Here is a 27,776-nt window from a genome sequence, read left to right as displayed (position 1 = left end):
TTCCACAAATGGTTTTTTATGGCATTAAGTGAGATTAAAACAAATACCCAAAACCAAGAAACCAAAGATGAACCCCAGACAAATGGCAGTCACAAAATCAGGCAAATAATAATTAAAATAATGGAATATACACACATATATATACACCCATGAGCAAAGTTAAAGCAGTCCAACAAAAATAAAATACAGTAGATTGACCCGGCAAACAAAGGAAATCAAAAATTATATTTACCAGTTAAGAACAAAACTAACTAAAGCACAAACTGGAAAACAAAACGAAAGCAAGGTGCCAAGTGGGGAATAAAGCAATGAAAACAAAACTAACAAATATTTTGAGAGGAAAAGAAAGCAAGAAGAGATATGCAAAGTTAAACAGAGGTAGATGAAGAAGATTTATATACATTTAAGATTAACTCTTTTGCAGGTTTCGACCACCTCCTATCAGTCGGTGTTCAGGACCGTGCTCAAAGAAATGGCTGTTCGTGACGAACTGGAGGAGGATATTACCATTCCCCTGACTGGTCATCTGGAGGGTGAAACCAGAAGGAAACTGGGAATTCTGTAAGTGACAAGAGGGATAGAACTGGTGGTCACTGGGAAGGTGCTGGTCACTGGGTGGAGGTAGACCAAAGCTAGCGGCAGAGAAAAGTATTAACTGGGCCACGAGAGCACAAGGAAGGCCAGGGTCTAGAAGCTTCCTTGTGTCAAAGAGCTGGCACAGCCAGACACAGGACAAGGGTAAGATTAGGGGTCAGGGGACAGGATGATCTGGCTGCCAAAACTCAAAGGCAAAGAAATCTATGAACAGGGGATATACAAGATAGCATCAAAGGTGAGCAGGGACACAGGCTGGAAATCCCAGGCAAGAAAAAGTCTTGAAGGGACTGTGAACTTATACCGAAGTCTGGGAGGCAAGGCTCAGACCCCTGAGCCTTTGATGAGAAGGGACATTGGGGGGATCATGGGCATCTTCCAAGAAATTCCTTAGTTTCATCCTAGGCTAGCCATTGCATCTCCATGCTCCTTGAGGGGGATAAGCCCCAAGCATCACTGACCTGGGATTCATGGCAGGGGCTTGGGGAGGGATACAGTTATTGCAGATGGCTGCTGGCACCAAATGTTTCTAGTTGGCATGACCCCAGTCACAAAATGTTCCAGAACCCCATCTGCACATCCAGCCTGTGGTACAAGGAAGCCTGGATTTTCACTTATCCAGCTGTCAGAAGCCTTGGTGAACAAGGTACATGGTCAGGCATCTGAGGCACTCTCTGGCAGGGGCTCCGAGGAACAGGCTGTGGGGGATGGGGTGCCATGCATAACCTCCTTGCTGAATGAAGACTCCCAAAAAAGCAGGGAGACACTGACTGCCAGCAACTTCTGCTTTGGGCTCAATAGAGTCCTGGGGCCAGAGACCCCTAAGGCTTCTCTAGGAAAAGGGAAGGCTAAATACACAATGCAAAATACAAAGAACACCCAAGTTTTCAGATCCTCATAAAATAAGAAAAAAAAAATCCCAAATAACACCGTTGTAGGTTATCCTACATGCTAGGTTACATTTTCTCCCCTTCTTTCTCGTTAAGCCCATAACCGAGGCTCATTCTAACCTAACTGCACCCAGGGAACGCACCTACTGTGTGCTGGTCTGTACAGTAGTGCGTACCCTTACTAGCAAGGCTAGTAAGGATTCCATTAGCTTGCCAAGCTGAGCAAAGAACCAAGGAAAGAACCTTCCCCAAAGGGCACTGGGTGCCTCTGGAGGGATCCCCCCACTGGAATCTAACTCTTGCATGCACCTGGCATCCTGCTGTCAGCCTGGACAGGCTTCACCCCACCCTCTTCCTCCTTGTTCTTTTACAAGTGATGGTAGGCGAGGTAACTGCTTCAATTCCATTCACAGTGCTTGCAAATAAAACAAGGAACTCTTGGCACAAATGGGCCACGAGGAGCTCATTCTCAACTTGCAAATAGCTTCTAAAGTACAGACACTAAACCTCCTTTCCGCCAGACAAACAGTCCAGCCCTTTTCAGCAGATGATATTTGCTTCCTGAGGTTGCTCAGGGTTAAATTATTACACTCTCTTCGAGGACTCCGAAGCGAGAACTTAAAATCTGCCATGTCAAAGGCCCTCTGCTCAGATCCAATTAAGCCTTGGAAGCTCCCTCCTTCTGGCAGATTCCCTTTCAAAAGGTCTCTGATCTGAGGACCAGGAAAGGCTGCTGTCTCTGGAGACCACCCTTATTTGGCAGGAAAACAGTCCCAGCCATTGAAATGCCAAGATGACTCGTTTTGTATATTGACATGAAAGGAGGGTTGAAGGCTTGATCATTTTGAAGAGCTGTGCCTTAATGTGGCCTTCATGGTGAGTCATTTTTGAGTGAGTTTATTTGAAAATTTCCTACTCAGTGTAAAGGAGTTTCAGGTGGCTGTGTCCGGTTCACAAATAATACTGTTTCTCTAAGCTATTTCCGAATAAGGCTTTACTGAAATGTGCTCAAGCCACAGAAAAAAAACAGCCTGCACGAGCTGAACTCATAGGGTCAGCTTTGGCTGGCTTTGGATCTCCCGACCCTGGCTTCATTCCCAAGAGGAACCCCACTGAATTCATTTGGAAGGATCTGGGGTCAGCCCAGGTGCCGAGGCTGAAGGCCAGTTAAAGGCCAGGAGGGACGCACAGCACCAAGTGGTGGCCCCTTATTCCTGAGCAGAGACTGGAAGAAAGCCGGCTGCAAAGGCAGAGCTATCCAGCCGAGTCTCCACCTAGGAAACGATGGAGCCGGCCCCAGCTCTGTCTGTCGCGTAGCGTGACATGTAAACACGAATTCGGTCTCAGCTTTTAAAGACGATTCCCCTTCCTTCCAGGTTGAAGAAAAATTTTGAAAAATACAAGGAGACGATCCTCTGGATTATGAGGAAACGTGAAAGTAAGAGCTCCTCTCCCCATTTTCCATCCGATCACCTGGTTCCCCTGGGTGCTTCTTGCCGTCTCCCACCTTCCCCCTTGTCCCTCAAGGAGGCAGAAATGCTCGTTCCCTCACTTGAGCATCCATTGGGCCAGTAAAGTCTCAGCCGCCAGGGACTAAAATACGGAGCAAGCCAAATACAGTCTGGGACTTCAAGGGGCTTATCCTTTGATTATGATGAGGGTGGCAGGGAGGGCAGGAGGCGAAGATAAACAGGAAAGCAGGGAATTTGCACATAAAATAGTTAATGCTTTGGTGGGAAGGGGATACTATAGGACCACACAAGAAGGCATCTAACCTGTATTGGGGGAGGTTCTAAGAGTCATTAACACAAAGTTTAAGAAAGAAATAGCCCCTTACCAGATACTAAAGGCATCCTAAAGGAAATCAGTCCTGAATATTTACTAGAAGGACTGATGCTGAAGCTGAAACTCCAATACTTTGGCCACCTGATGCTGAAGCTGAAACTCCAATACTTTGGCCACCTGATGCTGAAGCTGAAACTCCAATACTTTGGCCACCTGACGAGAACTGACTCATCTGAAAACACCCGGATGCTGGGAAAGATTGAAGGCGAGAAGAGAAGGCAACCACAGAGGATGAGATGGTTGGATGGCATCACCGACTCAATGGACATGGGTTTGAGTAAACTGTGGGAGTTGGTGATGGACAGGGAGGCCTGGCATGCTGCAGTCCATGGGGTCGCAAAGAGTCGGACACAACTGAGCAACTGAACTGGACTGAAAGGCATTGGAGGTCCAGCTGTTAAGACTTGCCAATCATGGACTCTGCCAGCTTTGGGGGTCTAATCAAAAACTCTGAGCCAAGAGCCTAAGCTACCAGGCTACTTAATTCAGAAACTCCAAACCACCAGCTGGAACATCTTTCAGATGACCAGATCCCACTGACATAGAATTGGCAACGACAGCCAGAGCTGACACACCTCCTCCATCACGGCGCTCTTTCTTGCTGAGCCAGGACAAAACCCCAGGTTCCCTCTCAAGAACTGCTCCCATCCCCATACCAGTAAGTATATGCCCTGACCTAACTCCTGTAGAATGACTGCTGTGGGCAGCCCCTTGTCTCTGAACCCTCCTATTTCCAAGCCAAGGATGGCTTCGCAGGCATGTGAGCTGTGCAGGTACACAGGCCCCCACACTTAGGGCCCTGCGCTTGCTTTTAATGCTCGGCTGCCACTGTCTTGAAATCCTTCATTAATTTATTTTGGTTGCCTAACATGCGGGGTTCTAGTTCCCTGACCAGGGATCAAACCCATGCACCCTGCACTGGGAGGGCAGCGTCTTAACCACTGGACCACCAGGGAAGTCCCTGAAATCTTGAATAATTTTAAAACGAGGATACCTGCATTTTGAAATTATGTAGCCTCTCCCGTGGGTGAAAAGAAGTGGGAGATACTACACAGCTCGTGTCTTGAGCCACCAGACCCCAAAGCTCCCCGTGTGAAGGACACAGGCCTGCGGGCCGTCTCTGGGCAGCAGCCTCCAAGCAACATCACTTCAGAGGAACCTGACAGGTCTCTGCAGCCAGCCTGACCCCACTTTAAGGAAACTGAGGCTCAGACAGGCAGCCTAACACCTCCCCCATTAAAGACAGAGCTGGTTATACAGCACAAACCAAAAAATCCGTGCTTCTAGCCGTCTGACAGGGGAAAAAAATGAGCATATCTGTGTCCCTTGTTACCGTGACCATTTCAGGAATGCTGTCTGTTCATTTCTGACTGACCCTCAGGAAGAGCAGCCGGGCTCACATCCGCCTCCCCCCGCACAAATCGCCTCCACTCTGGAAGGAAGCACCGAGGAGGGCTCCTCCGAGGGAGACTGAGGCCCGCGTCCAGACCTCTCACAAAGCGCTCTCATCGACTCTGCCCCCACCCACCTCTCTCCTCATCTCCCTGAGGACAAGCTCCTCTCTGAGCTCTAAGGAGCAGCCTCCTCCCGTTCCTCAGGGGCACACAGCCGTGTTCTCCTCTCCCCAAGTCCCACTCCACACCTCTCCGACATCACCGACACCACCTCAGACACCTTCATTGCCCCAGTGTCCCTGACTCCCATCCTCTCCTTTCTCAGTCCTTTCTTCACATTCTTTCCAGCAAAATCTTTTCAAAACACTTCCCTGGCCCTCCACTACCTCCAGGAAAATTCCACATTTTCCCCACGTGGCTTCAAAGGCCCTCGCTCTTGTCCATTCCAGACACACTGGCTTTTCTGTTATTCATCACATGAGCAGCCCTCCCTGACACAGGGCCTTTGAACGTGCGGTCCTCTGGCTAGAGCACTCTGCACGCCAATACTCTTGTGACTTGCTCCCTCACTTTATTCAGGTCTCTGCTTAAAAGTCACCTTCTCAGAAACTGTTTCTTTGGCTACCCTTTACAAACCAGTGTGCACACACGCACAATCATTTTCCATTCTTCTCATCTGCTTACCGTTTCTTTGGGGCACGCCTAGCCACCAGCAGGTGAAGTTTTCACCTGTTCACTTGTGTAGCATCCAATGCCCCTACTAGAACGGGCAGCAGGCTCTGTGCCACCCCCGGTACCTAGGACAGCTTTGGGCATACGTGAACACAATGGATATTTCCTGAGTGAGTGAATAAAGGAATGACCTAGCCCTGCCTCTCTCTCCAGAGTCACCCGTTATTACTAAGCTGGTCTCATGCTAGCCTTCAACCATGCAGCACTTATGCTAGGAATTCCACCTGGCAAACTAGAGACAATTTCCACTCTGTGCACAACCTCCAGGCCTGGATAGGGTCCCTGTGTGCTCCGATGGCACCTTGCCCTCTGTGTTGGCAACCTCAGAGTTCCTGGGGTGAAATTCTAAATCAGCCGCTGTAAGATAGCATCACTGACTTCAGGGACACGAGTCTGAGTAAACTCCGGGAGACAGTGAAGGCCAGGGCGTGCTGCAGTCCATGAGGTCGCAAAGAGTTGGACATGACTGAGCAACTGAACGACGAGAAGCAGAGGGCAAGGAAAGGCCTGAGAGGCGGTCCCCTCCAAATTGTAGGTGGCAGGTTTAAAAAGCAAGAGAACTTACACCCGACGTGTGCATTTCTCTGGCGGCACAAGACTTGTGGATTTCCACCTCCACTGGCCAGACTCTTACAGTTTAAATGGAGGCCTTACCTGACTTCAGGGAGGCATCCATCCAGGTGGGCTCAACAACACAGTGCCCGTGAAGCTGCATCCTTGCAAAGGGTTCCCAGTGTGGGAACCGTGGGCAGAACATACATTCCAAGGACCGGGAAGGGGATGGGGAGACTTCCATGCCCCGTCCAGCTCCTGGGTCAACAAGCTGTCACGTCCTCTCCAACACCTCCTCCAACGCTGGACTGGACCCAATGGTGGGACAACCAAGCTCTCTTAACTGCTGCTAAGTCACTTCAGTTGTGTCCGACTCTGTGCGACCCCACAGACGGCAGCCCACCAGGCTCCGCCTGGGATTCTCCAGGCAAGAACACTGGAGCGGGTTGCCATTTCCTTCTCCAATGCATTAAAGTGAAAAGTGAAAGTGAAGTTGCTCAGTCGTGTCTGACTCTTAGCGACCCCGTGGACTGTAGCCCACCAGGCTCCTCCACCCATGGGATTTTCCAGGCAAGTAGTCCTTGCTAGCTTACTCCAAAATTCAATAGTTATAAAAATGGACTGAAATGAAGACTAAAAAAAACCCTGCTGCTGCTGTGAAAACTAAGTGGGATACTTTTGAGAAGATTCAATAAGAAAGTAGCTATGAAAAAAAAAAGTAAGTAGCTTTACAAATACTGCTTAGAACTAGGCGTGCACCAAACATACACAAAAGGCTGGGGGATATACAGATTTTTTTTTCAAGTCTACAATCCTGCACTCAAACTATGTAGAAACTGCCAAAGTTGAAAGTGATAGATGATAAATTATGAATGGGGTTTGAGCAAACGTGATCACAGAGTCCTGCAGTTAAAATTGGTGTGTTAGCTACCACGTATAAAATAGCTAGCTAGTGGGAGCCTGCTAATACAGCACAGCAAGCTCAGCTCAGTGCTCTGTGATGACCTAGAGTGGTGGGATGGGGGTGTGGGAGGGAGGCTCAACAGGGAGGGAATATATGTATACATACAGCTGATTCACTTTGTTGTACAGCAGAAACTAACAAACATTGGAAAGCAATGTCCTCCAATTAAAAATAAAATTTTAAAATATTGTTAGTATACATGTGTGTTTTAAGTTAAAATAGCATGCTTAAGGCAATGGCACCCCACTCCAGTACTCTTGCCTGGAAAATCCCATGGATAGAGGAGCCTGGTAGGCTGCGGATCATGGGGTCGCTAAGAGCCAGACACAACTGAGCGACTTCACTTTCAGTTTTCACTTTCATGCACTGGAGAAGGAAATGGCAACCCACTCCAGTGTTCTTGCATGGAGAATCCCAGGGACGGGGGAGCCTGGTGGGCTGCTGTCTATGGGGTCGCACAGAGTCGGACACGACTGAAGCGACTTAGCAGTAGCAGCATGCTTAAGGCATGTTTCCTTTTTTTTTGATGACTCCCACTTTAGCCTGTTTTTCTCAATTACCAGACTCAGCAGCCTCACTTGTTCCTGGCACATGGCTGGTGTGTCACCCCTTGCATCCCCAGGTCTGGACTGTGTGGCATTCACCATGGTGTCAGGCATCTGACACTGAGCTGGCACCTCACAGGCCCTTAATAATTGTGTGTGGAATGAAAGAATGAATGGGAAAAAATGAGAGAGCTTGGGGAAATATGGTCGATATCCCAACTCCTCAAACTCTCTTTGGGTTCCTTGAGAGAAATAGATCTAAGTTTTCTTTCTCTTTTCTACCAAAGCCATATTTAGCCAAAGGACTGCAGAGAGCACGTTCACGTTTCACTTATGTAATATACCACCACAAGATGAGGAGGAGGAGGTGGAGCCAGAGAAAGAAGTCAAAAAAGCTCGTCGTGTCGTTCGCCGTACGAAGACGTTAGAACTAGATACGGACTGGATCAACAGCAAGCTTAAGGTAATGCCCTGGTGTTTGCATTTTGTCCAGGGTTTTTTTTGTTTGTTTGGTGTTGTGGGTGGGGATTTACTGGATTTAGAAAAGGCAGAGGAACCAAAGATCAAATTGCCAACATCCATTGGATCATCAAAACAGCAAAAGAGTTCCAGAAAAACATCTACTTCTGCTTTATTGACTATGCCACAGGCTTTGACTGTGTGGATCACAATAAACTGTGGAAAATTCTGAAAGAGATGGGAATACCAGAACACCTTACCTGCCTCCTGAGAAATTTGTATGCAGGTCAAGAAGCAACAGTTAGAATCAGACACAGAACAACAGACTGGTTCCAAATTGGGAAAGGAGTATGTCAAGGATGTATATTATCACCCTGCTTATTTAACTTATATGCAGAGTACATCATGCGAAATGCCGGGCTGGAGGAAGCACAAGCTGGAATCAAGATTGTTGGGAGAAACATCAGTAACCTCAGATATGCAGATGACACCACCCTTATGGCAGAAAGTGAAGAGGAACTAAAAAGCCTCTTGATGAAAGTGAAAGAGGAGAGTGAGAAAGTTGGCTTAAAACTCAACATTCAGAAAACTAAGATTATGGCATCCGGTCCCATCACTTCATGGCAAATAGATGGGAAAACAGTGGAAACAGCAATAGACTATTTTCTTGGGCTCCAAAATCTGCACAGATGGTGACTGCAGCCATGAAATTAAAAGATGCTTGTTCCTTGGAAGAAAAGTTATAACCAACCTAGATAGTATATTAAAAAGTAGAGACATTACTTTACTGAGAAAGGTCTATCTAGTCAAAGCTATGGCTTTTCCAGTAGTCATGTATGGATGTGACAGTTGGACTATAAAGAAAGCTGAGCACCAAAGAATTGATGCTTTAGAACTGTGGTGTTGGAAGAGACTCTTGAGAGTCCCTTGGACTGCAAGGAGATCCAACCAGTCCATCCTAAAGGAAATCAGTCCTGAATATTCATTGGAAGGACTGATGCTGAAGCTGAAACTCCAATACTTTGGCCACCCAGTGGGAAGAAATGACTCATTGGAAAAGACCCTGATGCTGGGAAAGATTGAAGGCAGGAAGAGAAGGGGATGACAGAGAATGAGATGGTTGGATGGCATCACTGATTCAATGGACATGAGTTTGCGCAAGCCCCGGGAGGTGGTGATAGACACGGAAGTCTGGCATGCTGCAGTCCATGGGGTCACAAAGAGTCAGACACGACTGAACAACTGAACTGAACTGGGGGTGGGGGGGCTGGGGGTGGTTCAGGTGGGACATATACACATATCCTCAGAAAGCTGTCAGGAAAAATACACAATGTGAACACAAACAAGACAAATATGTCCCATATACACGAGGCACAGCTGAGTGTGTGGTTTATCACAGATTGGCCAGGACTTTAACTGGGATCATTGTCATTGAAACACTTCTCTTTGCAGGGCCTACAGTAACCAACTGGTTGGAATTGGGAGTAGAGGAAAGTAAATCTATAATATGTAGGTCCCTCCCTAACAAATTTAAAATCTATATCAAAAAGCAATTGCATGGTGAATGTGTATGTGAACTGTGGTACATCCATACAATGGAATATTAGTGCTGAAAAGAAATGAACTATCAAGCCATGAAAAGACATGGAGGAAACTTAAATTTGTATCACTAAGTCTAGGAAGCCAATCCAAAAAGGCTACATATTGTATGATTCCAATTAAACGACACTATGGGAAAGGCAAAACCATGGCGGCAGTAAAAAGACCCAGTGGTTGGCAGGTATCTGGGAAGAAGGATGAACAGGAGGAGCACAGCGGGCTTTCAGGGCCATGCATACATTCTGTATTGTAACGGTAGATATATGTCATTAGTACTGCTCTTTAGTCACTAAGCCGTGTCTGAGCCTTTGCCATGGACTGTAGCCCACCAGGCTCCTCCGTCCATGGGATTCTCCAGGCAAGAATACTGGAGTGGGTTGCCATTTCCCTCTCCAGGGGATCTTCCCGACCCAGGGATTGAACCTGTGTCTCCTGCGTTGCAGGTGGATTCTTTACAGCCGAGCCGCCAGGGAAGACCATATGTCATTATGTATTTGTATAAACCCACAGAATGTAGAATACCAGGAGTGAACCCCAGTGTAAACTATGGACTCTGGGTAATGGTGATATGCAGTGTAGATTCTTTGTATAAATGTACACCACGGTGTGGGATGCTGATAGTGGGGGGAGGCTGTGCATGTGTGTGGGGGTGCAGAGAATTTATGGGGAATCTCTGTATTTTCTACTCAATTTTGCTGTGACCTGCTCTAAAAAATAAAGCCTATCTGTAAAAGCCAATCACATGGTATATTTATAAAGATGGACACTATAAAGCCATGAGTGAAAACTAGTCTCAGTTAGTCACATGAGCTAGTAAGGTCCGGAGTTCAAAAAAAAAAGGCACTGAAGGGGGAAGTAGGAAGATGTGATAGACTCTCCGCTTTCTGTAAATATATACTGAGAACGTGCAGTGCCCCAGGCCCTCTTCTAGGTGCTGGAGCCACAAGGGTGAACAAACAAAGCCCTGGGAGCCAGGGAACTTACGTTTTAGTTGAGCACACAGTCAACGTGATGGAGGATGAGATGGCTGGATGGCATCACCGACTCAATGGACATGAGTTTGGGTAAACTCCAGGAATTGGTGATGGACAGGGAGGCCTGGCGTGCTGCGGTCCATGGGGTCACAGAGAGTCAGACACAACTGAGTGACTGAACAGTCAATGCACAAAATTCTGTTCAGTGCCAAGGCAGGTATTGTTAGGTGCGGCAGGAAGGCAAGCAGGATGAGAGGCTCTAGAGTTGCTGGGCTGAGAAAGGAGTAACTGTCATGCTTTTAGTGCAATTGCAGAAATGCCATTTGAGCCTAGGCAGGCACGAAAAGAGGGAGTGAGCCACTAGAGACTTGGAGGAGGAGTGTCCTAGGCAGAGCTAACACATGCAAAGGCCCTGAGGCCCCTAGCCTCAAGGATGGTGGTGAGCAAGTGAGAAAGGGATGGGAAATGAGCTCGGTGTTTAGGTCAGGTAGAGCCTTGTGGGTCCTGGTTTTATCCAAAGGATGCTGTGGAGCCACTGGAGGGGCTAGAGCAGGAGGAACATCATCTGGCTTAAGCTCTGGAAGAATCTTTCTGGCTGCTCTATGGAGAACAGGCTTAAGGGGGCAAGAGTAAAGGCAGGAAGTTCAGCTGGAAGCCAGGTATTAATGCAGGTGAGAGATGACGTGCATCTCTACTAGGCTGGTGAAGGAGGTGGTGAGAAGCTGTCTCACTGGGCGTATGTTTTAAGTAGCCCTGACTAATAACACAACCTCTGTGCTTAAGACCATTATGTATGTTTTTCTGGGTCTCACTCCCTTGAATTGTAAATTGAAGATAAGAAGACCATACTTATCCCACAAAATCGTTGGAAAAAGCTAAGTCTACATTATATGCAGAGGTGCTTTAAAAGCTGCATGATGTTACATAAATGTTAGTTTCTCATGTGTTCTCCAATTTACTAAGTGATAATACAGCTTTTTCTCACTTGCTCAGGCCAAAATTCTTAGATTCCTCCATTTGGCTTTGTGTGGTATATTTCCCAGTGAGGGAAAATGGAATGACTCTATCTCTGTGTCAGGGATTTTTCTTTGCCCGTGGCTTCTTGTTTTTAGGAAAATGTTATTCCATGACAAGTGAATTTGATGAGAGAAGAAAGTGTATCCAGAAATTCTGGCTTCGGGTGGCTTTATGAAAATAAGACCTAAAATATAAAATCCTCCCCCGTGAGCAAAATCTAGAAGCTTCTTACCAGTTCTAAGGAAGAAACCAACCATAGATGTCCTTATAAAGTGCTTTCTTTAGGGTAAAAAAAGAGAGAGAGCAGTGATTTGTAGAGTAAATGCGCAAGGTGGCTGGGAGCTTAATGGCTGGAGGTGGTGCGTTTCCAAGGATGAGCCTGCGGGCTGGGGGGCCGCAGGGACAGACTGTGGGAGTCTGGCTCCCCTTTCATTGGATAGCCTTGTGTAGGTCACTCAGTCATGTCTGACTCTTTGCAACCCCATGGACTGTAGCCCGCCAGGCTCCTCTGTTCGTGGGATTTTCCTGGCAAGAATACTGGAGCGGGTTGCCATTTCTTATTCCAGGGGATCTTCCCCATCCTAGGGATCAGGCCGGCGTCTCCTGTGTCTCCTGCATTGGCTGGCCGATTCTTTACCACTAGCGCCATCTAGTGGAGGCGCCTCTCTTAAATGGGGGAAATGATAGCGCCTCCTATAGGGTCACTGTGTTGTAGAAGTCACATGCTGAGCGCAAACGCTGGATGTGGGGACAGAGTCAGTTACAGGATCTTCATAATCACCTGGTGAAGCGGTTCCTGGGCATTGAAGGCCACGCCCTGCGGAGTCCACAGCAGCTCATCAACCAGCTGCACCTTTTTCTTTCATTGTCTCAGATTTTGGCACTTTGCAGTGAGCTCTCTTGAGTGAAGGATTCTTCAGTCATTAAAAATAAGAGCTTGAAAACCACTGATCTAACACCTCCTCTCCTCTGAAGTCGCTCAGTCGTGTCCAACTCTTTGCGACCCCATGGACTGTAGCCTACCAGGCTCCTCCGTCCATGGGATTTTCCAGGCAAGAATACTGGCGTGGGTTGCCACTTCCTTCTCCAGGGGATCTTCTCAACCCACAGATCGAACCCAGGTCTTCTGCATTGTAAGCAGGCTTTTTACTGTCTGAGCCACACCTAGCTAGAGTAATGCAGGATAAAACATGACCGGAAAAGGCATCCTGCTACAAACACCTGGGAAATTCAAATAAAATGTAAAAAGAAAAAAAAGTCCTTTTAAATGTATAGTATTTAAATGCAGAAGTATATATGTACAGTATTTAAATCTATAGTATATAAGAGTATATTGGAGAAGGAAATGGCGATCCGCTCCAGTATTCTTGCCTGGAAAGTCCCACGAACAGAGGAGCCTGGCCGGCTATAGTCCATGGGGTAGCAAAGAGTCGGACATGACTGAGCACACATACACACATAGAAGGGTATATGAGAAAGTAAGGGAGGTAATACCGGAAACAGAAACTGGAAAACGAGAATAGTGAGAGTGACTGAGGTGTGGGAAGCAGGAGAAAAGGCTTGCCTTTTAATGTCTGATGGGGCCTCAAAGCCCCTGGAGGACACGCATCCTTCTCAGGCACAAGTGAAGTAGCTACAGTAAGTGGTGACACATTTAACCACAGAACACTTTGCAAACAGAGCTGATACCAGGACTTTCCTGGTGGTGCTGTGGCTAAGACTCCTCCTCACTGCCAATGCAGGGGACCAGTGTTCAATCCCTGGTCAGGGAACTGGATCCAACTTGCCACAAGTGAGACCCAGCACAGCCAAAGATGGAGGTGTGGGTGGGAAGCTGATACCATATGTACTCTGCTCTCTTATCCCTGCGGATTTTTTTTAGTATTTCTGTATAAATTTTTGGCTGTGTAGGGTCTTAGTTGCGGTTTGCAGGCCTAATTGCCCTGAGTCGCGTGGAATCCTAGTTCCCCGACCAGGGATCGAACCTGCCTCCCCTGCATTGGAAGGTGGGTTCTTAACCACTGGACCACCTGGGAAGGCCCAACCCTGTGGATTTTAATTGGTAATATTAACAACGTAGCCAAAAGCAACTCGTACATTTGCAAACTCAAAAACACACCTGTAAATAACTTGTGTGTCAAAGAGGAAAGCATATTGGCAATTTAAAATACTCAGAATGAAATGAAAGGTGAGTATCTACACTTGGAGGAAAGAGCTAAAATTTTGAGAGAAATGTTATAGCTTTAAATGCCTATCTTAAAGAAGAGGAGAAGAAGGTCGTGAAGAAGCAGCAAGATGGAAATCAATGAGCTCAACGTTCAATTCGAGGAATTAGAAGAAAAATACATAGTCTAACATAGAAAACCCACAGAAAGCAGCCGTATATAGAAAATAATGCTGGAAACAAAAATTGATACCCTGGAAAACAAAAAAATATTAGAATGAGCAAACCAAAAGGCTGGGTCTTTGAAAAAAATGAGTGAAATAAGCAAATCTCCAGGCAAATGATCCAGAAAAAAGAAAACATATACATGCTATAAAGAATGAAGACAAAGGCATAACTAAGAGACGTGCATGTGTGCATGCTCAGTCGTGTCTGACTCTGGACTGTAGCCCTTCAGGCTCCTCTGTCCATGGGATTCTCCAGGAGAGAATACTGGAGTGGGTTGCCAATTCCTCCTCCGGGGGATCTTCCCTACCCAGGGATCAAACCCACGTCTCCTACATCTCCTGCATTGGCAGACAGATTCTTTACCACTGAGCCACCTGGGAAGCCCAACTTAGAGACAGTAGAAGGTTTTTGAAAATATTATATCACAAAATTTTATGACAAAAAATTTGAAAATTTACATAAAATAAACAATTTCCCAGAAAAATAGAATTCACTAAAACTGATTCAAACAGAGATACAATACTTGAATATACTAATGTTATCAGTGAAACTGTGCCTCCCTAGATGTTTAAATCCTAAACCCCACTGACGCAGATTATGACATTGTTTGGAAAATTGGTAATTAGTTCAGATGAGGTCGTGCTGGAGTGGGGTGGGCACCTAACCCAGTATGACTGGTGTCCTTATGAAGGACAGTGAAGGCTGAGACTCAGAGAAGATGGAGCCGGATGTCGGAACCCTGCATACACAAACCAAGAAGAGTAAGGACAGCAGGTCGTCACCAAGGCTGGGACAAAGCATGGAATAGATTCTTCCTCTGAGCCTCTAGAAAGTACTGACCCTTCTGACCCCTTGATTTTAGACTTCTGGCTTCCACGGCTATGAAAGAATAAATTTCTACAATTTAAAATTGCCCAGTACTTTGCTGTGGTAGCCCTGTGAAATTAATATAACTGATAACCATTAGATTGAAATGATAGTTTAAAACCTGCACACATAAACACAGAGTGGTCCATTTCAGCTTCCTCAACACCAAGACAGGTAAACCAGGCCCCTGCGAAGGTTTCCTTCTGGAATCCCCAGCAAGTTGGTGGTGCTGATGGGTGGGGGAGTGATGGGTGGGTGGCATGCAGGAATCAGAGAGTAAATAGACCCATGTCAAGCCTTCTGGTGACAACACAGGCTTCTCTCTTCTCCCTAGGTACTTCAAGGTGATGGAAAAATAATTCTCTACCCCGATGAGATTATCTTCCAAATTCTCTTTCCTGATGGATCAGGCCAGATATAGTATCCACTGGAACACAGGGACAAATACGATGCCAGGAAAGTTTGTGTTTCCGGGCCAGGGCATGGGTTTTATTGGGGCCTGCATCGCTCTTCAGGGCTCTCTGCCTTCTGCAGGGGACCCCAAGGGACTACTTGTGCCTTAACCATCTCCCAGTTACCCATCAGGACACCTGGCTATGCTCATCCTCAGTATAAAAGAGGGCAAGTTCACGTACATCATTCTGGAAGACAGTGCAAAAACATGCATCCGGGCCTTTATCAACAACTCTGGCCATGCCACCTTCCATGATGAAAATGGAGACATCTGGTAAGCCTGGGGCATGAGTCCCAAACACCCCTCCCTGCGGAGAAGCACTGTGAGTAAGGTTTTGATTCCCAGTCTGCACAGCCGTCCTCTTTCTGGGTAAGCCTTTCTCTCGCTCATTCACTTAGAATTCATCCGTCCAACCCATACGTGGGGAGCTGGGTGTCGTGATGAGCCTGTAAGACAGGTCCCTGACCTCAGATGGTGCCTCAGCCTTTTTGCACCATTGCTTCCCCTCCAGGACATAGCAGTCACAGACTCAAAAGCTGGAGTAAGCTTTGGGTTTCGTCTCCTCTCACTTAAGAATCAAACTTCACGAGAATGACCTTAGAAAGATCCAGTGCCCGCTCTGTTCCAGGTGCCGCTGAGAGAAAGGTATGGTTAGTGCACTGGAGGTACATGTCTTGTATTTTAAAAACATAACTTCTAAAAATTTCATTGTAACTAACTTGGCTGTTATGTTCCCGTTTCTGGTAATGGTAGGGAACCTCATCTTACCCATTCAAGGTAATTCAGTCACTTTAGAACTTTTCTCCATCTCTTTGGTGTAAGAACTCTGTCTTTTCAGGATTTCTCCCTTGCCTTCTGTTCTAGTGGTCAGAGAGTGGAGAATGCCTAGTCTCTTGAGCCAACTTTATACTTCTTGATAGTTAAGGCCAAATTTTAATTCCAAAGAAATATTTTCACCCTCCAGGCCTTGGTTTTTAGGAATATTTTCCCTGTTATGAGGTTTTCAACACCATTTGCTAGTTGACTACTTTCTTCTCAGGTGTATCTGCTCTTCCTGGAGGGCCATTTGTATAGAAATTGATGTCTATAATATTACAAAGCTACAGTAATTAAAACGGTGTGGTCCTGGCACAAAAGCAGACATATGGATCATTGGGACTGAACAGAGAGCCCAGAAATAAACCCACACATCTACAATTAATCTTCAACAAGGGAGGCAAGACTATACAATGGAGAAAAGACAGTCTATTCAGCGAGTGGTGTTGGAAAAGCTGGACAGCCTCATATAAATCAACGAAGTTAGAACACACCATCACATCATATACAAAGATAAACTCAAAATGTTTTAAAGACCTAAATATAAGACATGACACCACAAAATTCCTGGAAGAGAACATAGGCAATATCTTCTCTGACATAAATCATCACAATATTTTCTTAGATCAGTCTCCCAAGGCAAAAGAAATTAAAGAAAAAATTAACAAATGGGGCCTAATAAAACTTGAAAGCTTTTACACAGCAAAGGAAACCATAAACAAAATGAAAAGACAATCCATGGACTGGGAGAAAATATTTACAAATGATGCAACCAACAAGAGTTTAGTTTCCAAAATATACAAACAGCTCATGTAATTTAATATTGAAAAAAAAAAAAAAACAACCTAACCAAAAAAAAAAAATGGGCAGAAGCCTTAAACAGACATTTCAAAGAAGATCTACAGAAGGATAATAGGCACATGAAAAGATGCTCAACATCACTTATTATTAGAGAAATGCAAATCAAAAGTACAGTGAGATATCACCTCACATCAGTCAGAATAGCCATCATTAAAAAGTCTACAAATAATAAAAGCTGGAGAGGGTGTGGAGAAAAGGGAACCTCCTACATTGTCGGTGGGGATATAAACTGGTGCAGCCATGATGGAAAACAGTATGGAGGTTCCTAAAAAACGAAAAATAGAGCTACCGTATGATCCAGCAGTCCCACTCCTGGTCATATGTCCAGAAAAGGTGAAAAACCTAATCCAAAAAGAAGTCCATCAACAGATGAATGGATAAAGATGTAGTGTGTGTGTGTGTGTGTGTGTGTGTGTATATATATACAGTGGAATATTACTCAACCATAGAAGAGAATGAAGTAATTCCATTTGCAGCAACATGGATGGACCTAGAGATTATCATACTAAGTCAGAGAAAGACAAATATATATCACTTATATGTGAATTCTAAAAAAATAATACAAGTGAATTTATGTACAAAACAGAAACATACTCACAGACAGAGAGAACAAACTTATGGTTGCCAAAGGGGAAAGGGTAGAAGGAGGACAGATTAAGAATATGGTATTAACAGATACACACTGCTATATATAAAATAAACAACAAGGATGTACTGTACAGCACAAGGAACTAATATCTCGTAATAACCTGTGATGGAAAAGAATCTGTATATAAAACTGAGTCACTTTGCTATATATATACCTGAAACTAACACAATATTCTTTTAATTTAATTGGAGGCTAATTACTTTACAATATTATAGTGGGTTTTGCCATACATTGACATGAATCTGCCATGGGTGTCCATGTGTCCCCCATCCTGAACCCCCCTCACCTCCCTCCCCATCCCATCCCTCCCTCAGCGTCATCCCAGTGCATCAGCCCCAAGCACCGTCTCATGCATCAAACCTGGACTGGTTTTGATGCCAAAACAAATCTGTTTTACATATGGTAATATATATGTTCCAATGCTATTCTCTCAAATCATCCCACCCTCACCTTCTCCCACAGAGTCCAAAAGACTGTTCTATACATGTGTGTCTCTTTTGCTGTCTCACACATAGGGTCATCAATACCATCTTTGTAAATTCCATATATATGCATTAATATACTGTATTGGTGTTTTTCTTTCTGACTTACTTCACTCTGTATAATAGGCTCCAGTTTCATCCACCTCATTAGAACTGATTCAAATGTATTCTTTTTAATGGCTGAGTAATACTCCATTGTGTATATGTACCACAGCTTCCTTATCCATTCGTCTGCTGATGGACATCTAGGTTGCTTCCATGTCCTGGCTATCATAAGCAGTGCTGCAATGAACGTTGGGGTACACGTGTCTCTTTCAATTCTGGTTTCCTCAGTGTAACACAAATATTTTAAATCAACGGTATGTCAACAAGAAAAGTGTTTTTAAAAGAAAGACTTTGCTGTCTTAAAGTGAGAAGAAAGCACTGCATACAAGAAGCACCAAGGAATGGGGCCAAGAAACTTTATCTCCAACAGTATCTGCTACACACAGTAGGGGCTCTTCTCCTAAATATCGTTAAATATTGGAAACAAGAGACCATGAGGAAAATCCGCTTTTATTTTCTTGATAAGGAAACTTCAGTTCAGTCGCTCAGTCATGTCCGACTCTTTGCAACCCCATGAATCGCAGCACACCAGGCCTCCCTGTCCATCACCAACTCCTGGATTTCACCCAAACTCATGCCCATTGAGTCAGTGATGCCATCCAGCCATCTCATCCTCTGCCGTCCCCTTCTCCTCCTGCTCCCAATCCCTCCCAGCATCAGAGTCTTTTCCAATGAGTCAACTCTTCGCTTGAGGTGGCCAAAGTACTGGAGTTTCAGCCTTAGCATCAGTCCTTCCAATGAACACCCAGGATGGTCTCCTTTAGGATGGACTGGTTGGATCTCCTTGCAGTCCAAGGGACTCGCAAGAGTCTTCTCCAGTACCACAGTTCAAAAGCATCAATTCTTTGGCGCTCAGCTTTCTTCACAGTCCAACTCTCACATCCACACATGACCACTGGAAAAACCATAGCCTTGACTAGACAGACCTTTGTTGGCAAAGTAATATCTCTGCTTTTTAATGTGCTGTCTAGGTCAGTCATAACTTTCCTTTCAAGGAGTAAGCATCTTTTAATTTCATGGCTGCAATCACCATCTGTAGTGATTTTGGAGCTCCAAAAAATAAAGTCTGACACTGTTTCCACTGTTTCCCCATCTATTTCCCATGAATACCAGACCACCTGACCTGCCTCTTGAGAAACCTTTATGCAGATCAGGAAGCAACAGTTAGAACTGAACATGGAACAACAGACTGGTTCCAAATAGGAAAAGGAGTCCGTCAAGGCTGTATATTGTCACCCTGCTTATTTAACTTCTATGCAGAGTACATCATGAGAAACGCTGGGCTGGAAGAAGCACAAGCTGGAATCAAGATTGCTGGGAGAAATATCAATAACCTCAGATATGCAGATGACACCACCCTTATGCAGAAAGTGAAGAGGAACTAAAAAGCCTCTTGATGAAAGTGAAAGAGGAGGGTGAAAAAGTTGGCTTAAAGCTCAACATTCAGAAAACTAAGATCATGGCATCCAGTCCCATCACTTCATGGCAAATAGATGGGGAAACAGTGGAAACAGTGGCTGACTTTATTTTTTTAACTTGGGTGCAGAAAAATGATGAGTCGTTTGCCCCGAGTCATACATAAAGTCCCAGGAAAGAGGTTTTATGGAATTTTTGACTCGGCTTGAACTAAAGCAGTATTTTCAATGATCAAATAAAGTTTGCAAGAGAAAGCACATCTTAGGGCAGCACACCCAAACCCAGGGGGAAGGGCGGTGCTGAGAGCTGGGGAAAGGCTGTTCCCTGCCCCCTACCTCAAGATTCCGATTCTGCCCATCTGGGGCGGGGCTGGAGAGGGGCCTTCTCTGTACAGGTGCTTCATCCTCACAGATACCCCATGAGCAACATACTGTTATTATCTGCATTTTACCACTGAAGCTGAGGTACAGAGAGTTTAAGTAACTGGCCCAGAGTCACACAGCTTGCAAGTGACCAAGTCAGGCTATGAACCTAGAAAGTCTGACTCCAGAGTCCGGGTTGTTTTGTCTTTTTTTGTTGTTTGTTTTTTTAATTGGAGGATAATTGCTTTACAAAAGTCTAGGTTTTTTTCTAATTCATTACACGCATCACAGCTTCTCGGCTAGGTGAAGAGGGGTGTGGTCGACAGGCTGGGCTCAACGGTGAAGGGACTTAATAGTTTGCACTTGGCTCAATGGGAGTGGGAAGCAACAGGACACTTAGTGTTGGGGACTGACCAGAAGGTGACCGAGGCTGCCCTGAGCAGGTCTGAGCTGGCCTCTCCCTCTGAGCCGAACTTAAAGGCCCCTGGACAGCTTGGATGAGGCCTGGCAGGTGATCTGAGTGACCCAGGCTGCCCCAAAGCCCGCCTTCTCCTGACTAGCCCAGGGCTCAGATTCTCTCCCCTTCTGTGTTCAGTTCCCGAGAAAACCTTCTGCACCGGTTCTCAGGACAGACCGGTGGGATGTGAAAAGCAGAAGCCAGGGCAGACAGATATATGATGGGCTTGAAATGCCAGGAGAGGATGCTCGCAGGAGAGCAGGGCTTGGGCTGGGAGAGGGAGGAACCCACCAGTCCACACTCACCCACGGCTGGTTACGCGGGCACCAGGCGCCGTGCGGGGACAGCATCTGCCCGGGAGCCACACGGATGGGGACCCTGCACTCCGGACTTCCAATTATGTTTCCATATTAGTGGGAAGGACGGATGATAAGCAAGGATGGCCGATTCTCATTATTCAAGATAGTTCAGTTCTGTCAAGTCTCCAGGACATGAACTAGCAAACGCTGAACCGTTGCTTCCGGGGAAAGGATGCCTGTATACACGTTACATCGAGTCACAAACGTGCACGGGGCAGAATTTGAGTTGCCTGGTGCGCACGTTCCCAGCTGCTCTGCTTTCTTGACGCAGCTCTTAACACGGGAAACAGGGGATGGAGCAGGGAGGGGAAGGGCAGGTGGTGCTGGGAAGTCCAGCCCTGGGGCTGGTGGGAGCCAGGATGGGGTGTTTCTAGGACGTGAGCGTATCCATGTGTGTGCTGCTGCGGTGCTTGCCCAGTCATGTCTGACTCTTTTACGACCTCATGAATTTAGCCCGCCAGGCTCCTCTGTCCATGGGATTCTCCAGGCAAGAATACTGGCGTGGGTTGCCATTTCCTCCTCCAGGGGATCTTCCCGACCCAGGGATCGAACCTGCGTCTGCTGTGTCTCCTGCATTGGCAGGCAGGTTCTTTACCACTGAGCCACGTGGGAAGTCCCCATAATGTATATACACACACCTCTTTCCCTGGGGAGCAATGGTTTACTATTTGCGAACTCCGTGTTTGAGGCAACTTTATGGAATCTAATTATAGCAAATAATGAGAATTAACGTGTATTAGTAAATTATACGAAGAAACCTAACTAAGGCTGAATTGTCATACTGGGACCCAGAGGGGCTGGTCAAGGAGGGCTTCTCGGAGGAGGTGACATTTAAGCCAAGACTTAGAACCCACTGTACCACACAGGCTGGAAGAACACTTTCTCCAGGGAGAGGGAACAGCATGGCAAAGCCTTGAGGAGGTCAAAAGCACACATGACCCGGAACTGAAAGGAGCGACTGGGTGTGAGGGGCTAGGGGCAGGCCTTGGCTGAGGGCCTGCACCTAGTCTGGGTTCTGGGGGCAGAGGCTGGGCCAGGCGGGAGCTGGGGAAGGGCAGGCCTGCATTGCAGGGGGAGGCCACGCCCCCCAGCCCCTCCCACCCCGGGCCCAGCATTGCGGCTGCCTGATGCCTTCTTGGTCTAGGTTGAGCCTGAGCCAAAACCTGGGCTACTACTTCGCCAAAGATGAGTACCAGAAGGCCTGGAACTGGTGGGATCTCAGCCTCCACGTGCACGCGCCCCCCATCCAGCCCATCTCCCTGAAAATCAACCAGTACATTGAGGTGCAGATCAGGAGCCAGGACAAGATCATCTTCCACTTCACCCACCACAAGAAGCACATTTGCTTAAACCTGGGCACCAAGTACAAGGTTCGGCCCCAACTCCCCACCTTGCCTGCCAGGCGGGAACCACCTGCTCCTGGCCACTGCGGGTTGGGGGTGGTCCACGCCCTGGCCTCCGGGCTATGTTCTGCCTCAGCCCAGCCCCTAGGGAAATGAGACCAGCTTCAGGGACCGATGTGTGACCATGTACAAAGGCCGTCATTTCCTAGAGGGGTGGGATGTGGAGGGTGGGAGGGAAGTTTAAGAGGGAGGGGACACTGACAGCCAATTCACGTTGTATGGCAGAAGCCAACACGACGTATGTAAACAAAGAGGCAATCAGCTAACATCCAAACACCCTGAGATTCAGAGTTGAGGAAACTGACATCCTCATCCTGGACAGGCCCCAGGGGAGCCCCAGATGGAGGTGGGGCTCACGGGCAGACATTGGCCCCCTGGCTGTGGCAGGGCTGTCTCCTGCTGCGCTAGGGAGTCCGTGGGGAGCAGCCAGATGCCCCCAGGAGGGCACAGCCTTTGGTTTGGGGTCAGGTTGGCATGTGGCCTCAGCCCAATCACCGTAGCCTGTGTGTCCAGAGGCACAGGTCAAGTGTCTTGGGGAAGCAGAAGAAACGTCACTGGTGGCAGGACTGGGCACTCAGGTTTGCCCTGGAGAGACTCGGTCCTGGAAGGGTCCAAGAAGACTCTGCCCACAGGGTCCCAGTCCTGCTGTGGGGGGCATGTGGTATCCGGGCAACATTAATCCTCACCCAGCCTTCTGTGAATTCCCCCAGTACATTACCCTGGAGGTGCTGAGCGAAATGAGAAAGAAATCAGTTCTGGAGATGGAAGTCAGCCCCACGGCTCAGAAGATCCAGATCCTTCTGGGGAAAATGAGTAGGATCCTGAGGCTGTTGACCATCCCCGACTTGGAAAACTTCATTTGGTGCGTCAAGATCTTGCCAACAAGGCGACACAGGTCCGAGCAGGAGCTCGCTCCCGCCAAGCTCAAGCCATCACCCAGTTGTCCCAGAGGGGCTTTGGCAGGTGCTGGATGTCTGGGGGAGGTGGAGTTGTCAAAAGCCCCAAGGAAACCCCCAAAGCCCTAAGCTGTATCTCATGAGAGCTGGTTTGTAATTTGGTACCTACCACAGCTCCTTGGTTTGGTGGGGCAGAGTTCTGGGGGTGGGGGGCAGAGACAGGACTGACAGCATCTGTGGCTGGGCACAGAAGACTTAAGCATGTGCCCTGAGGGTATCAGAGGCAAATTGTTTCAGAGAATACATGTCAACACCTGTCCCGCTGGCTTCTACTGGTCATTTGAATGCAGAAGTTCTTTCTAGTCCTTGGGTTGACTCAAGACACAGACTATCTCAAAGCCTAGCTCCACCCATTGTTGACTGTGTGACCTTGGGCATGTAGTTTCCTCCCTCGGTTTCCTCACCTGTAAAATGGGTCTAGAAACAGTAGCCTCACAAACACCCCCTCTTCTGCCCCTGCCAAGTCAGAGGGACACTCACTCAGTAAAGCAGCACCAGCCTGCAGCCAGTCCCTCAACTGGGGGAGGGAAGCCCAAAAGGACCCACAATCAAAGCCTCTTCAATCTCTGGGCCCCTTTTGGTCACTGGTAACAGTTACCAACTCGAGTAGATAAAGCAAAATGGGAAACGTGTGATCTGGGTGGAAGATGCAGTGGGTCTCCGGTCCAGAAAGGACTGGTGCGTGGGAGGCCTCCAGAGCCAGGACTATCATTCTCAGCTCAGTGACACTCGTCTTATTCCAAAGACGCGCTTTCTAGGCATCTCAATTTGTGTGGCTTTGTCTCCTGATCTTTCTCAAAGACTCCAGTGGTCTCCGATTGGCCTGGCTTGATTAGGTCACTCTTGGTTCAATCCAGTGTGGTAGGGAGGGCGGGGTTATGTCTTCTAACCATAGCTCCTAGTTGATGTCAAGCATGGGGAGGGGCAGTCGTTTCTAGAAAAGGGGGGTTTGGGAGCTGAGGGTCCTGTACAGCATGCCTTTTCTACATCCCTGAGACACTGCAGACCTTCCAGAAGGACCCCAACTGCAGCCTGAACCAAAAGAGTGTGGGAAACCCCTTCTTCCTTGCTCAGCCTAGCAACTAGCCAATCCCTGCTGTGAACAGACACACAAGCCCTACTTTTGCAGCTGGGCTCTCCTGCCTCCAAACCCTCACCAAAGTCCCATCCTCACTCCAAACCCAGACAACTGTGCGCCTGGGGTGGGTCCGGGGTGGTCGGGCTGGTAGCAGCGGGCCCTACCGGCCACTTCCCCTCTGACTCTCACATCTTATTGGCACGTAGCATCACCAGCTACTACTACAGTTACTTTGCTGCCAGGCGGTGAGCCACAAACGCTGCCAGTGACCACTGTGGGGAGCAAAGCATCACAGGCCAACCTCCACATTTACGGAGCTTGTTGGTTTACACCTTTGCTGGGTGTGGGCAGGGGCCCCTTCTCTTACCAGGCGCTGGAGACAGAAGCTCCGGGGTCGAGTCTCAGCAGCAAATAAATCCTCCAGGCCTGCCCACATCTCAAAGCCCCAACGTTTCTCCAACATGTGCCCTGGAAGCCGATGGTCCTGGTGGGGGTCTTGGCACCGCCACATGCCAGCTGTGCGACCTCAACCAACGCAGGGAGCCCCTCTGGGACTCCATTCCCTCCTCTGTAACAGGAGGACAACCACAGAACACAGCTCGCAGGTAGAGGATGAGAACAGATGGTGTTGGGGAAGTGCTCGGCGTGGGGCTTCCCAGCTGTGAGCGCTTAGGATCATCAGCCAGTGCCTCCCCTGGTCCTGCTCCTTCCAAGAAACCCAAAAGCGTGACTCACCCCATTAATGCAGAGATTGTCAACAGGTGGCCTCAAAGAGGCCTTGGGTTTGGTCAGCTCCCTGTTTTAAAATATTCTGACTTCCCTGCTGGTCCAGTGGCTAAGACTTTGCACTCCCGATGCAGGGGTCCCGGGTTCTATCTCTGGTCAGAGAACAAGATCCCGCATGCTGCTACTAAAGATCCCGTGTGCCGCAACTAAGACCCAGCACAGCCCAGCAGATAAATAAATATCTCTTCAAAATCTTTAGGGACTTCCCTGGGTGGTCCAGTGGCTAGGACTCCGAGCTCCCAACGCTGGGGTTCCTGGGTTCAGTCCCTGGTCTGGGAACTGGGTCAAACATGCTGCAACTAAGACCCAGAACAGCCGAATAATTGAATAATAAATATTAAAAAAAATCTTTAACCATTAAAATATCTTGTTGCCAGCACTTACTTAGATGCGATATTTCACAGAGATTTTTTGCATTTCTAACTTCTCTTGCAGCTGTTGCTCTGTGTGAGTGTTATCATGGACCAGACAGAATAACCCAGCAGCCAGGGACTACTTCATAAGGAAAAGTGAGGTCCCTAACCGATGAAGAATGTAGTGAAAGCAGCTAGCTAGGTGACCGGGAACTAGAAAAACCCAGCCCCCACCCTCTGTGTTAGCTTGCTAGAGCTGCTGTAGCAAAGGACAACACGCTGGGTGGCTTACACAACAGAAACTGATCGTCTCAGGTCTGGAAGTCGGAAGTCCAAGATCAAGGGTGTGGAAAGAATGTAGCCCAGGCCCACCTCCCAGCTTCTAGGAGTTCCTTTGTCTCTGGCAGTCTTCATATGGCCTTCTCCCTGTGTGCGCACCTCTGGATCAAATTTCCCCTTTCCAGGGACTTCCCTGATGGCCCACTGGTTAAGAATCAGCCTTGCAACGCACAGGATGTGGGTTCGACCCCTGGTCTGGGAACTAAGATCCCACATGCCAAGGAGCAACTAATAAGCCTGTGAGCTACAACTAGATAGCCCGCGAGCTGCAACTAAGAGTCGTCACAGCCAAGTAAATGTTTGTTTAATTTCCCCTTTTTATAGGACCACCAGTCATGCTGGATAAGGGACCTGCCTCTTTACAGTGTCTTAGCCAACTACATCTGCAACAACAAGCTGGTTCACAGACACTTGCTGCTTGGGTAGCAGGAGAACTCACGAGACAGCAAGTGCCCCCTGACCTCCCCACACCTCCCGCCCCACACCACTGCCCGGGGCAGTGTAGGAGGAAAAACCCCCTCCCCCGTGCCTGGCGGCACAGCATCAGCACGCTACAGAGCCTCACTCTGCACCAGCTGGCGGTGGAGAAATGTTCTCTGGGCCCGGCTCCAGAATCTCAAAGCAGGGCCAAAAGGGGGTGGATTTGGAGGTGAGAGGCACTCCATGGATACTGACACAGAGGATCTTCCTTCTCCCTGCTCCAGCATTAATGAAGCATGGAGAATCACACACACACACACAAAGTCAGCTTGGCCAAGACGGAAGCAGCTGCAATCATGCCAAGGCCAGGACACTGCCAAGGCAGTGCACCAACACTTCCTGCTTTGGAAACAACGACAAAACCTCTGCACCTCTAAAGCTTCCTCTTCTCATTCCTCTGGTCCTCCGGCTTCTGGTCTGTCCCCCATACCCACATTTCCTTCCAATAGCCCTTTCCTGCTCCAGTCAGACATGATGCATTCTGATGCTTACACTCCAGGACCCTGATGGATACAGAGCATGAGCAGTAAGGAGATGGGGCTGGACACATAGATGCGCAGGGGTCTGAACAGCCTGCGTGCTGTCAGGAGTTGTACGCAAAGGGAAAGGAGAGCGTTAGTAAGCCTAGGTTCTTGTAGTAAAAATACCTCAATATTCCCAGCAAGGAATATTGAAAATGAGGGTCTTGACTCAGGGCAATGGCACTGTAAATAGAGGAGGGGAGGGAATAAAGGAGGGGGGAAGGAGGGGTAGAGGACAGGCAGGACTCGCAGGAATGGGATGGGGAAGGGAAGGCTATGTGACTTGGGTCCACGGGGATTCTTTCAACCCGTACTTACTGAGCATCTACTGCAGGATCTGTTCTAGGCACGAGGTACAAAGCTGTCAACAGAGCAGCTTACAACCTGCAGTGCGGAAGACAGACAATAAACTAGCAAAAGACACCATTTGTTGGTATGAAAACAGGTGAGGGAACAGCAAGTGCTGGAGATTGGGGGTTGCTGTGTATATCCCAGGGTTCTGCAACTCCACCACTCTCCACATTGGATAACTGTGCGTTGTAGGACGCTGGCCTATGCATCATAAAATATTTGGCCATTCTAGTTGCTTCTCCAGCTACTAATAGAAACCAATGAAACCTCTACCCCTGTGCACACATACACACCAGTCACGACAACCAAGAACGTCTTTCGATGTTGCCTAATGTGTTCTTGGTGGCAGGGGCAGGGGTCATCTTATTGAGAACTACTGTTGTAGATCGTGTTTGGGTTTTCTGTTTTGTTGTTTGATGCCCCAGCACATGTCTGTCTTGGCAAATGTCCCATATACTTGAGAAGAATGTATTCTGCAACAGTTGAGTATTCTGAATTAAGCAATGAGGAGACGCAGGGACATCGACTCTGGTCCATTCTATAACTAACCTGGTGGTGGTTTAGTCACTAAGTCGTGTCCAACTCTTGAGATAGATTTATTAAAAAAAAAAGTCAATGCCAATGCCATGAAAACAAGCAAACAGAAACCTTAAGAATTTCTACATTAAAAGAGACTAAAGACATGTAACCACCAAGTAACACATAAGCACTTGGGTAAGAAAAA

At 47.5% G+C, this 27,776-nt stretch overlaps 1 protein-coding gene across 1 annotated transcript in view; it reads left to right on the top strand.

Moving 5' to 3' along the window:
- Positions 1–27,776, top strand: part of ERICH6B (glutamate rich 6B) — a 60,194-nt gene that overhangs the window by 29,623 nt on the left and 2,795 nt on the right. The window contains exons 3-11 of the mRNA XM_005896755.2: positions 425–561; positions 2,861–2,928; positions 7,707–7,722; positions 7,832–7,979; positions 15,159–15,244; positions 15,399–15,551; positions 21,930–22,155; positions 22,899–23,151; positions 24,593–24,827. Of these exons, the coding sequence (XP_005896817.2) occupies positions 425–561; positions 2,861–2,928; positions 7,707–7,722; positions 7,832–7,979; positions 15,159–15,244; positions 15,399–15,551; positions 21,930–22,155; positions 22,899–23,151; positions 24,593–24,827 (1,322 nt within the window). The remainder of the gene's footprint in view (positions 1–424; positions 562–2,860; positions 2,929–7,706; positions 7,723–7,831; positions 7,980–15,158; positions 15,245–15,398; positions 15,552–21,929; positions 22,156–22,898; positions 23,152–24,592; positions 24,828–27,776) is intronic.

Source organism: Bos mutus, chromosome 12 (assembly GCF_027580195.1).
Source record: "Bos mutus isolate GX-2022 chromosome 12, NWIPB_WYAK_1.1, whole genome shotgun sequence".
Lineage (NCBI taxonomy): Eukaryota > Metazoa > Chordata > Mammalia > Artiodactyla > Bovidae > Bos > Bos mutus.
The sequence above is the reverse complement of the archived record's forward strand: the minus strand, read 5'-3'. Positions and strand labels throughout refer to the sequence as shown.